Source organism: Carassius auratus, unplaced genomic scaffold (genome assembly GCF_003368295.1).
Source record: "Carassius auratus strain Wakin unplaced genomic scaffold, ASM336829v1 scaf_tig00217320, whole genome shotgun sequence".
Classification (NCBI taxonomy): Eukaryota; Metazoa; Chordata; class Actinopteri; order Cypriniformes; family Cyprinidae; genus Carassius; species Carassius auratus.
The window spans coordinates 1-13,270 of record NW_020528999.1 but is presented as its reverse complement, the minus strand read 5'-3'; the positions used below and the strand labels follow the sequence as shown (position 1 = coordinate 13,270).

Sequence of the window (13,270 nt, the reverse complement as noted above, 5' to 3'; positions counted from 1 at the left end):
AAAGCAGTTTAAAACGGGTAATAAAGGGGTATGAATACTTTCGCAAGGCACAATGTATATATATATATATATATATATAATAAAAAAAGGTATAATGCGTGATTCTGCAGAAATGCTGCTCAGTCTGCTTCAGCTCTTCCTGCTGCAGTGTTTCTGTAGAATCAGAAGAGAGCGCCATGTTCATGCTCCTATCAGAATACACCTGCTGTGACCAGTCCTGGCTAGACTAACACTGATGACAATAAAAAATCTATATATACACACACACATATACACATGCACGTACATGGATTATTCAGTAGTGTGTTGGGCCGCTCAAGTTGGTCAAATCATCCATTTGATGTTAGGGCTTCTTCGTAGTTGGATTAATGTAAAGTTATAATTCAGTATAGAAAGAAAGAAAGGAAGTGATTTGACATCACTTTAAATGAGTCCGTCCACACGAGTCCTCCTCGTTCTCTGTGTGTGAGCTCAGGTCAAACACAACTCCTCACCGTGTGCTTCACCGCTGGCTGATCTGAGCTGAACATTCATGATGACTGTTCTCAGCCGTTCTTAATCAGGTTCAATTAGACGACAAGTGTCCAGTATCTTCACATCTTCATCATCAGCTCCATGATCTCAGTACAGGTGTTTATTTCTGGGTCTTCATCCCTGTGACAGTCACTCGTCTTCTCCTTCTGTTTTTCATCATCTGTGTGATTTCTCCTGAGCGTCTGGAGCATCATATTTCTTTTTCTTAAATTCTACAGTCCCTAAAGAAATATCCTCAAAAACTCTCACAAGATTATTTATCAACCATGAAAATATGAAGTGAAATGCAGGCCAGATTCCTAAAATCTTATTTCACTGTGGTAAACCTGAGAAAGAGTTAATGGTGGAAACACTGTGATATATTAACTGGAGATCAGATTTTGACTCATCGTTTCAATGGAAGGCTTTGTCTGGGAAACAAGACATTTTCTTGAACAGGTTAACCTTAAATTTCAATACATATGTGAATAAAAGTATACACATATAAAAATCATATGAGTGCATAGTTGGTGGTGATTAATATACTCGCTATACACAATAGGTTATTAAAATAATAATAATAACAAAGGAGAGGATCCTTACAATGAGTTGATCAACAGGGCAGCGTCAGCAGTGCATTCTTCAGATTGCTGTGTTCTGTTCAGCTGCATCTTTGTGTCTGTCCTGAGGAAGGAAACACTCTGACAATAGCCTGAGTTTCTTTCTCGATCTCGTTTGATTGATGCTCTGTATGAGGAGGTAAATATCTCCAGCTGTACAGACAGTGATAGAGTCTACAGCAGACGTCTGAGTGAAGCTGAGAGCATCCGCTTCATTTCCACACGGCTTTCTGCAGCACGTTAAATAAATAAGATGCAGGATTTACTGAAATACTTTCCCATTTCAGGACGTCCTATCACATCAACCTCACTGTTTCTCATTTCCTTCCATTTCTTTTGTTATTTCAGAGGTGTTGCTTGTTCTGTTGTTAATTATTGTTTCCTTGTTAATTCACACACACGTGTTCTAGTTTTCCTCAGTTCCCTTTCTGGTTATTAATTGCTAACATGTTTTTGATTATTTCTAATTGTAGTTTTTCTATTGAAGTATTTTTTAAATGCAGTACTGGTCCCCAAATTTGACATCCATATAAAAGAACTGGTTTTCTTATGGAGTGATATAATTTAATCCAGGTTTAGTGTGGCTTTATTTAACCTCATGGTGACTTCTGGCTCGGTGTTTTGGGCTTCAGACGCTGGTTAGCATGCTCTGTGTGCTGTGGGTGGAGTCTGGTGTAAGACTGTATATAGCACAGATTTCTTCTGTTCATGATAAACACACCTGACAGGTAAGATCACTGATTTCTCTTCATGTACAGTGTTCTGAGGGCACATGTTTGACCTGTTATTAACATAACAGTGATTGTTTTTTATGATTTTCACAGATTTGTGGTTGAAAATCATGTGTGGGTTTAGCCTTGCAGATATCAAGTCAAACATTAGCAGACTCTCCATCATTAGCAGACTCTTGATTTAGATCTTGTATCTGGAGCATTGAGACGTGACCGAGCATCTCTGAAGTGTTTGTAATCTTTCACATGTCATATCCTGGTAATAACTGCTGGCGTCTCATGTATATGAAGCAAATGGAAATCATATTTGAATCATGAGCACATTTGAAACTGGCATCTTATTACAGTAGTTTAGAGAAAACAGATGCTTTAAGATGAAATAAGTATATGCGGAGGAGAGTGTGTACATTAACAGAAGTACACTCATCTAATGATCATTTCCAAGTTTAAAGTGATTTCCAGACATTGTTTCATGCTGTCAAAGTACATTGCTGAAAATCATTTCATATGTTCATATGTCACTCTCAGTTCTATCACATAGTTTATATACCAGAATATATGGATATGATTTATCCACATATGTGACCCTGGAGCACAATTACTGGGGAATATTTGTAGCAAAAATACATTGTATGGGTCAAAATTATAGTTTTTTAATGCCAAAAATCATTCGGAAATTTAGTAAAGATCATGTTTCATGAAGATATTTAGTAAATTTCCTACCGTAAATATATCAAAACTTAATGTTTGATTAGCAATACGCATTGCTAAGAACTTCATTTGAACAACTTTAAAGATGATTTTCTCAATATTTAGATTTTTTTGCTCCCTCAGATTCCAGATTTACAAATAGTTGTATCTCAGACAAATATTGTCCTCGGAACAAACCTCACATCACTGGAGAGATGATTTATTCAGATTCAGATGTAACTGACTATTCTCACTGGTTTTGTGGTCCTGGGTCACATATCATCTGGTTAGCTGATAGTTCAGTCATAGCTCATTAAAAATATTGTGGTTATATAAGGTTTTGATGTCCCTTTTTAAGCATTAGAGTATAAGTAGGCTGTCTAAATATCTGCTAACTGTTTATTGTGATGATCTCCCAGCAGACTTTTTACAGACTATAAGTATCTTTACAAGTAAGTCAACTTATTCTTACCCTAACCCTATCAGTCTGCTAATACTAACACCCTAATGAGAGCTAGGACATATGAGAGAGAAATATTACTCACAGTCAACAGGGTGTGCTAAAGACACCATCAACATAAAGTTAACCTGAAGTTTTACATAAAATAATGTGTTTCCACTAGTCGGTTTTTGAGACTGATATAGTTGTAGGAATGGCTTTAAAAAAGAAAAGAAAAGAAAAAACACTTTTGAAAAGAAATGCAGACTTTAACATTTTAAATTTGTACCTATAGCTACAAATAACATAAGTATATCATAGTATATTATATATAAGGTATATAAGTTTCATATCGTCTGCATGATTTCCTTCCTTCCTGATACACACAGACACTTATTTGCACTTCATGTTTCAGAAGTCAGTCATAAGCACAAGAGGCAGAAAGCCATTATTTCTGGGTTTGAGTGTTCATTTGTCTGAAAGAGTGAGTGAGTGACTCAGGAGTGTGATGTTAACCCTTTTCAGTGTGAATAGCTGCACTAATCTCCTCACTCGACCGGTTTAACCCGCTGTGCTCTGTTGTGTTCAGTGTGATGTGACAGAGATGTGTGTGAGAATCTGCTGCTCTCCTGAGTCTGGAATCCAACACATTACGCCCACAGATATTACATTATATTACATTACAGTACATTATATTACATTACATTATATTACATTACATTACATTACAGTACATTATATTACATTACATTATATTACATTACAGTACATACATTACATTACATTACATTTTCAGTATCATTCCTCCAGTCTCTTCAGTGTCACATGATCTTCAGAAATCAGAATAATATGATGATTTACTGCTCAAGAAACATTTCTGATTACTATCAATGTTAACAATAGTTTATTGAATATTTATTATTGGCTCTATATTTTTTTACTGTAATTTTTAAACAAAGAAATGTAGCCTTGGTGAGCAGAAGAAACGTACTGAAATACTGATATATATGTTTACCAACCTTCAAAATATACAAGTATTAAAACTTTGAATGAAGCTCCTGTTTGGAGTCATTAAATGTAACAATCATCTGAGAAATAATCCTTCCACTGATCTGGCGTTGTGTCTGTTTCTCTAAGAGCTGAATTTGACAGGATCGTTTTGGGAAAGCAGATCAGTCCTCATGAGAACGCCTCTCATGTTCCTGCTCCTGTATGTGGGAGCCATGGGTTTTGGTGAGTCCACAATTATCACTTATATTTAAACTCATTAATAAAAATAAACAAGCTCACTAATCAACAAACAGGTGCATAATGTCCACACTGTAAAAAAAAGTCAGTAAAATATACAGCAAAACACCGTCAAATTCCAACAGTAATGGAGCGTAAAACCAAAAACTTCCTTTACTGTATTAAATAGATTGAATAACCGTTAGAAACTGGATAAAACTTTGTTTTTTTTACTGTAATAAAATGTTGAAATTATAAATATTTTCTGTGAAAACAAATAAATATGCATACATTTTACAATTAAATATTGTAATGTTGAAAATGTCTGAAAACCTTAGATTTTACGGTATTATTTGAGTAAAACTTCATCTTTTGGGATTGTGCACATTGGAATTCACAGTATAAATCTGTAGACATCCATTTTTACAGAAGCAAGATGTTAAAAAATAGGGTCCACCGTAATAATACAACCAGTAAATACCATATAAAAAAAAAGCAAATATCAGCAGTAAAAGACAATAAAATTGATAGTATTTTTTTTATTTTAAATTTTAGATACTGATATACAGAGTAAAAGTTAGGCCTGCAGTAGCGGTGCAACTAGAGTATCATGTCTGACTGTCCTTCCCACAGAATTAAATCGTCCAGACTCTGATTAATATCCCTTTGGTAGTAGCTGTGTAATGCACAGATTAAATGCAGGCTTGATCTCTCTATCAGAGTTGATTTTGCTGTAATGTCCAGCTGTGTACAGTGTGACAGATGTAAGACATGACTCTGTCTCTCTCTGTTTTCAGGCACGTGTTCAGCGGTGCAGAGGTGGGTGAAACACTTCAAATCTTTCCATTATGTAACCGATAGAAACTTCTGAGACAAAAGGACCCATCCAGAATGCAGTCTTTCTTGTGTTTTATTTTGTTGTTGTGAAATGACTTAACATTTCTGACTTTCATTCATCATGACCTATTGATCACTTTCCATTCAACTCCATCTCCTCCCTCTGCCAACATTAATCTCATCTCATTTCATGATTTACAGTAAAACCTGTGGAACGAGTGCTGGGCTTACAGCAGAACAATGCACAGAGGTGAGTTAACACACACATCAGATATTTTTAGATTGTTCTTTGTTGGAGAGTTTTGTCTGTTTGGAACAGCAGAGCTAAACACGCACTCATCATGATAGTGATATTAAATGATAATAGTCAGTTTGATCACTATAAGAACACACGATTCAATCAGTCCATATTGCCATGTTTTTAGAGTATTCAAGTATTTTCTTGAAAATGTATTTTTGTTTTCCCACTCCTGTTGATGTATGACTGTTGAAAAATGTTTTGCATCCAAATTGCTATGTGTGTAATGTCTTTAGCACGCATTCAGCTTAACTTAACTATCCACCCTTTGCACAAATGTTGTTAAAGTAGCCTAAAGTCCAGTGCTTATAAACATTTACGGATGATGAATAGTTTCCACTTTAGATTGGGTACTGCAAAAAACATGAACAGATGATTAATAAATGATTTGTTAAGATGTGAAAATAATAGAAGTCAACATAACAAACAAATGCCAAATATATGAACTTTACAGACTGTGATTATCAAGCAAGCTTGTAAATATTGTAACCCCATCTCCTGTTGAACACCGAACAGTAGGATAGAGGCAAAATCCTAAATCAAGTCATCACATTTATTTTATATAGCACTATATATATGAAAAGCAAATGTGTCGTTATTCAGATCAATTCAGCTCTGTTCTCTAACAGTGACAGTGCAGTAATCAATAACATGACTGAATATTAACTATCTTTTAAAAGCCAGAGGTGACTGTGGCAAGGAACTCAAACGCCTGCCTGAAATATCAGCTTTTTTAATGCTGTTTGAGTATTTGTTGCTAAATTGAAATATGTTAAGTTGTTAGGTATGTTAATAAGTTAAACATGACTGTGGCAAGCAGTATTTGAGATTTCAGGATTTCTCCATTCAGGCTGAAAGGATTTAGTGTCTGATATAGAGGCCCAGAATCATTGCAAAGTTTGGTCGCAGAGTAAACAGACTTCCTTAAATGGGACTCGAACCCACATTGAATGCCGTAAACTCTCATTCTCAATCTGTTTTTATTGGCGTCTCAGTTGGACGGTCCCACGCAGAGCTTCCTGACGTGTGCTGGCGTCCCATCGGAGCCTGATGCAGACCACATCCTTCACCCTGAAGGGACTCATCAGCGCCGCTCTGGATGTCTACTCCTTCATGGTACCTCAGCACACACACACACATATCCCATGATCCTCCACTGCTCCGGCTCCACCGTGACACTGTCTGTCTCGCAGCGCTCCAGTGTGGCCGGCGTCCGGTCGTGGATCTGTCGGGAGGCATCAGTATGAACGAGGATCACGTGATCAGAGCATGGTTGGACATCAAACTCATTCCTCTGCTGTCGTCCATCTCCAGAAACTTCCTCACATGCCTCAGCAACAGAAACTTCAGCTGCAGCGCCTACCAGACTGTGTATGACAACACTTACATGTGCATGTGTTACACTAAAAGCAGAATGGGGACTTCATTGTGTATGTGTGTGTTTGATTGTGTGTTTAGTGTAAAGGAGTTGAGTCAGCATTTCTTCGGTCTGGATCCAGTGCGACAGAAGTGGATCTACTCTTTCTTCATGTATCCGTTTCTGTCGAGAAACACATCCTTAGGTAACACTTCACCTCTTGTACTGGTGTTTTGTGTTCTGTGAGAGGTTTTGTGCAGGTTTTAGTCTGATTCTATGTTTTTGGTTGTTGTAGGTTGTGTAGATCCAGAGGACAGCACTGAGGACTGGCTCATGAAGAACTTCGGCTCGTTCTCGGTCATGGCTCAAGTGCGAGACTTCACATCCATCAACATGGTTTTCAGTGGGGTAGGAACACGCACTCACGCATCTGATGTTATGCGGGTGGTCATTCGATGGCATCCTGAGCTCTGTGCTGATGTCCTGGAGATGTTCTGAAGATCTTCCTTGTCTTTTCAGCTGGAGGTTTTGCACCTCTTGAGTCCAGAACAGAAGGCAGAGCTTCTCCTTCATCCGGAGGAGGTGGGCTTGACAGACAGCTCCCTCAGCCTGGTGTTTAAGAGTTTGCTTTCCTCACTGTTGCCCTCTGAGGATCCATGGCCTTCAAACAATGGCACAGCATATTATATGAGCAACGCTCCATCTGCCTCACCTCAGGACCCTCTTGGAAAGGCAAGAATCAAGCCAGTCACAGTATCATGGATGTAAATCATGGCTGGGCAACTTTTTATCTCAAGAACCACTTTCCTGTAGATTTTAGGTCCAACCTTAACTCTTTTGCGGTCAAGTATCATCAGCAGCCCCAAATTATTGTTGTTTCAATTTCACAGCACGTTAAACATTAATCTCTTACTTGATCTGGAGAAACTGTGCATCAGTTGAAAGTTTAAAGATTCCAGCTTCGATATTTGACCACTGTTTTAATAAAACATAGTTGCAGTGACAGTAATTTAGTAATTTATGACAGGAGTGGAAAATAATACATATTCATATTCAGTCCCGTCTGCAGCAGTTTATTTGTGTTCACATAGATTTACTGAACAGCGTCAATAAGGGTTTATAATCAAAAGTTGCATATGTACAGAGATATTTGGATATATTTACTGATGTTTACTTCATATTTCTTCAGACAGAATCATAATTCTATTCATTTTCCATCAGATTTACGCAATCTGATGACAATGATCTGCACCCAGCGCTGTCTCTGTGTGTACGCTGTTCTGTGTGTCTGACAGAGACCTGATTCGTCCGTGTCTTGTCCATCATAACTGTGCATCATATCCCGCACGTGATGTATTTCCTGAACACTTCGGTGTTGATATCGGACCACAACAACACAGAGAAACCTCTGTACCCATGAAATATCCAAATAATAAACACACGATTACGATAGTAAATGTTTGGCATGAGATTTTCTTGAGATTTAGTGACGTGACATTCAGCCAAGTATGGTGACCCATACTCAGAATATGTGCTCTGCATTTAACCCATCCGAAGTGCACACACACAGAGCAGTGTGAACACACACACACACAGTGAACACACATCCGGAGCAGTGTTCATCATTTATGCTGCGGCATAAATGGGGGTTCAATGCCTTGATCAAGTCGTGGTATTGAGGGTGGAGAGAGAACTGTACATGCACTCCCCCCACCCACACTTCCTGCCAGCCTGGGACTCGAACTAACAACTTTCGATTGGGAGTCCGACTCTCTAACCACTAGGCCACGACTTCCCAAAGTGCATTTTTATAAAAAATATTGAAAATGTACATTTGAAATGCCAACTTGTGCAGCGATGAAAAAGGCTATAAAATAGCATATTTTTACAAATAGTAAACGACCAAACTCCCCTGAGGTCGCAAAAGGAAGTTATACAAACACTCGTAGCTTGATGCAAACGTTAGCTTAAATACAGCTACATAGGCAGGTGCAGTTCTTCTCATAATACATTTAGTCATAATAATTCACGTAAGGTCGTAAGAAAAAGTTTTGTTGTATTCATGATACTAGTGGGGTAAATGTATACTGGGATTGAAGGGATGGGGCCTTGGTAAACATTGTAATGCCAGAATAAAGCGCTAATAATGGCAGAATAAAAACAAAAGAATAATGATAAAAGAATAATGAGGATTTTGTGTGAAAGGCTCATCGAGTGACAACAATAGACTCATGAATGGGGCAGTTTTGCTGGTCCAAACATGAGATAATAGCACAAAGAAGACCTTACGGGGTCATAAATCAATTTTATTAGCCTTTTATGAGCCTTCCCTAAAAACACACTTGACTATGAAAATGTTTCATAAAATTCACAGTTTTGAGAGATTATGTTCTGAAATATCAAAAATAAGCCTTACTGGACCTGTGGCTTTAGCGTCATTAAGTTTCTAAAAATTATATCTGGCATCAACATTTTTTTTATAAATTTAAAAATATGTTTTTTTATTATTATTTTTTCATGTTCGAGCTTGTATATCTTTATTATCATAACATTCTGAGTAATTCTGTTTCCTCAACAGTAAACTTTGAAGTATCAGCTCTGTGAACATATTCATTATGTATCTATTATTATGTATCTGGTAAGAAAGACGCATAAGCTGCAACCTTTTGGGTATGCCTCCATGCTGAAAAATGGGGGTGACAAGTAAGGGGTTAATCAAACCTAGCCAAGCTCTTCAAGATAACTAGAAAGTAATAGATGGTTTTGTTTGATTATTGGTGAAGCTGAACTCCACAGGAAGGTATATCTTGAGGGCCAGTGTTGCCCAGCCCTGATGTAGATGACTAAATAAGTATATGTTTAATAGACTGTGATATTGAATGATTAACCTGGTCTGATGTGTGGCTTCAGGTGTTGAATGGATTCATGACGGCATTTAGTCCTGTCGGGAGTTTTGTTAGACAGTTTGTGTCCTTGACGAACCAGGTAACAGCACAAACACATAATCTGTAAGGCATTGCAAACCCAAACCCGTCTCCTTAATTCTGCTGTCTATGTCTGCTCTCTTCTTTAAGCAAAACATTAGCAGCATGCGGAGCACCACTTTGGTACAGGCCATGATCAACCTGACGCTCGCTGAGCTCGCCGCACCATTCAAGCAGAATTCAGCCAACAGCCGGTCAATTTTGACCCCATGAATGTTAAAGACTGGTTCTCGCATGTTGTTTCTCCTGTACTTCGGCGATTCCTTCCTCCGGACCAGATAGAAATCCATCCCAACCTCACGGCTGTCTTCCATAACCAGTTGTGAGTTTTACTACCTAGTACTGTCATAGTTATCCAGAATATTCCTCTGATAAAGTAATGGGAACTTGTTTCTTTAGCTACATTGAGACGGGGATGGGAGCTGGAGCCCAGAATGAAAGTCAGGACATCTGTAGTGTCCTTTATTGATAATAGAACATGTGGGGTAAGCTAAATGCATGCTGGAAACATACATATACATTATTCCAACGAATACTTTTCTGGCATGGCATTAGGATTTCACATCATATCTCACATAATATGTTTTACTAGCTTACGGACCTGGTGGAACATGTGGCAACTGTCCTGCACTGTGCAGCACGCTCAGACCTCACGCTCAATGAGGAGACGCTCTCAAGTGTCCTCCTGCATCTTTCCATGAACCTCAACGCTCTTCTGCAGCAGCTCTCCATGACCGTAAGAACTTCCAGATCTTACATAAACTGTGTCAAATTCAGTATTTTATATAATTCCTATTTGCATGTTTTTTTCTTTCCCAGAACTTCAGTTCCCAGAGTTCTCCCTTCAATGACATTCTGGACCAAATGGTTCATGACACCTTCACGATGAGCAACCTGCAGGACGAGTCATTTGTAAGATTATGGTTCCAGATCAAGTTAAAGCCTCTTCTCTCCACACTGACTCCAGAATATCTCACGTGCCTCAGTCACAAAGAGTTCAGCTGCCAGACCTTCCAGATACTGTACGTCCACTGAACGCATAAGTGCTAATCCCACCCAATGAACTCTGTCCTCAACTGACCTCCACACTCACCTGACCTACATGCTGTCCTTTCAGTGTTTCAGAACTCAGTGACAACATGCTACTGGTGTCAGAAGAAGGTGTGCAGGATGTTTATCAGTATTTCATCAGACCCTTCCTGAGCCGACAAAATGTTTCAGGTACATCTATCCATCTATCTGTTTTTCTGCCCAATGTATCCAGCCATCAATCTATAAATAAATGTACTCAACATGTTTTCAGGTGGCTGCCCTGCAGAGAACAGCAGCATCTGGATTACTCTGAATCTTGGTGGATTTTCAAAGTTTGCCACATTGAGGGAAATGTACCAGCTAAACCAAGACTTCAACGCTGTGAGTTACCCACAATCCCACTGACAAGAACAAGATTCAGCTTTATTCTCTGTTTAACGTGATTGATAAATGTTATTTCTGTTTGTCTATTAAATTAAATGTTTCTTTGTGTATTTCAGATAGATGCACTGGTGGTTCTCTCCCCCAGACAGACAGCTGAACTCATAGTTGAGGATTTTGCAGGTCTGCCAGAGAAAAGTGTTATCATAAACATAGTTTTTGATCATATCCTGGTGTCTCCTGAAGACCGTCGACTGCTTGAGATGCTTAGATATCTCATAATGCTCGCTGGCCAGGTAAGGGCATCTATGCCAAAGACTGTTTGTCTGTGGACAGATTGCAGCATATATAGTGTGGAGTAAGGTGATTTTTTCCCCTCATCTTGCTTTTATTTCAGATGGGTTTGGAGTGCTCATCATACCAGCAGATGTAAGTAAAATTTTTATTTGTCTGTTTCTGCACTGCTTCAGTCGAGGCCCAATTTCACATGATTTCTCCCTCTTTCAGAGTTCAGAGGCTGCAGGATTCTGTGGTTCCTCCACACATGAAGGAACCCATCAAGTACTACATAAGTCAGCTGGAACAAATGGCACCTCCTGGTACAGATACATGCACACAAACAAAAATAAATTACAATTATGGAACACTAACTAAATATATTAGTCTGCAAATTTAGTCTCTAAGCTACAGTTTTGATTGACACATTTGTCTATGCTATAACGCTGATATTTTACTATTGTGTCTTTAATAGGCTGTTTTCCTCCACCTGTTACGGTAAGAAATATAAGATTTATATTTTCATATTGATATTTTCATAAACATAAAAGAAAAGTACTTCATAATCTATTATTTATTTGTGGTCATGTACTTTACAGTGTATTTCAACAACAATCAATGGTAAGTTAAATATTGTTTAAGCTGTTATGTACATGAAGAAAAAATAATGTACTGTCAAAAAAAATGTCAGTTTTTCTTATTTTCATTTTAATTTACTTTTACAGAAACCTCATTTGTAATGAAATCAGCAGGTACTGTTCATTTAAGAATTTTTACTGAGTAAAAATACAATTCAAATAAATCACAATAATGAGAAGACTTTATCTGCCCCACAGTAACGAGACTCTCCTATCCGCTGCACTCGTGAGCGCCCCCTGTAGTGTGGACCTGCAGCAGTACGTTTGCTCTTCGGTAAGAAGACCATGAACAGAAAACTCAGTTCACATGAGCCGATGCTGATGATCGTCTAGGAATCTGCATCCCTCCAAACGTGTAGCAGTTTCTGAAATCAGCATAATATTTCCTGAACGTTGATGTCCACTGCTGAAATCTGTGTTTGTAGCTCACCGGCATCACTGCTGGAAACCTGGCTGAACTCCTGAAGTGTCAACTTTCAAGCAGCAGAAGTTACTCCAAGGAGATCTGGAAACTATTTTTTCACCAAAGCAAATGATGTTCTGGACGGAGCCCTCGTCATATTCTCCAGCGCAGCAGCAAATATGGTAAATGAGTCTTGTGCATCTGTCCTCTAGTGTTCACTGTTAGACTGACTGGGAATCTGACAGTAATTCCTCCTCATTACATCATCAGTCTCAGCCAATCAGAGGTGATGTCGTGTCCCAAGTGCTGGATGTGGTTGGAGAGCTGAGACTGGAGCGCATCAGTCCTGACCAATGGACAGACCTCTCTTTCATCAGCATGTTGTTGGGTCAATATCTGAAGCCGTTTTTACCATTTGCGTCACCATCCCTACTGCTGTGCACCAGCAGCAAAAACCTCAGCTGCCAAACTTACCAGCACATGTAAGAAAATATTTCCCAACAATAGCTCAAGACTGTCATGAGCTGATAAGATGCTTGTTCAACATTATTTGCAATCATCTCTCAGTCTGTCAGAGGTCCCACTCGTCAATGAGATTCAAGGAAGAGACATGGCAAATTTCTTCATTCTGCCCTTCCTGAGAAGAAACGCAACAGGTGAGGTGGAGGTTCACAGATGTCTAATATGAAGGTTCTGGAGATCATGAAGGTGATTTCACTCTGTGTGTTGTGTGTGTGTCAGATGCGGGCTGTGTGGCGACTGCTAACAACAGTGTTGAGTGGCTGCAGAAGAACTTTGGCCCGTTCTCTCAGTTCGTGTCTCTCACAGATCTGATCTCCATCAA

At 38.7% G+C, this 13,270-nt stretch overlaps 1 protein-coding gene across 1 annotated transcript; it reads left to right on the top strand.

Moving 5' to 3' along the window:
* Positions 1 to 10,174: 10,174 nt before the first annotated feature.
* LOC113100651 (uncharacterized) lies at positions 10,175 to 12,125 on the top strand. The gene is made up of 10 exons (XM_026265274.1): positions 10,175 to 10,192; positions 10,289 to 10,432; positions 10,516 to 10,718; positions 10,814 to 10,917; positions 11,000 to 11,109; positions 11,229 to 11,405; positions 11,507 to 11,538; positions 11,617 to 11,708; positions 11,861 to 11,883; positions 12,111 to 12,125. Exons 1-10 carry the CDS (start codon positions 10,175 to 10,177, stop codon positions 12,123 to 12,125), a joined length of 918 nt encoding a protein of 305 aa, XP_026121059.1.
* The last annotated feature ends 1,145 nt before the right edge of the window (positions 12,126 to 13,270 follow it).

Coding starts and splice junctions, on each gene's coding strand:
- LOC113100651 (XM_026265274.1), top strand. Junction 10,719..10,813: donor TGCCAGACCTTCCAGATACT/GTACGTCCACTG, acceptor CTGTCCTTTCAG/TGTTTCAGAACTCAGTGACA. Junction 11,110..11,228: donor TAAACCAAGACTTCAACGCT/GTGAGTTACCCA, acceptor TGTGTATTTCAG/ATAGATGCACTGGTGGTTCT.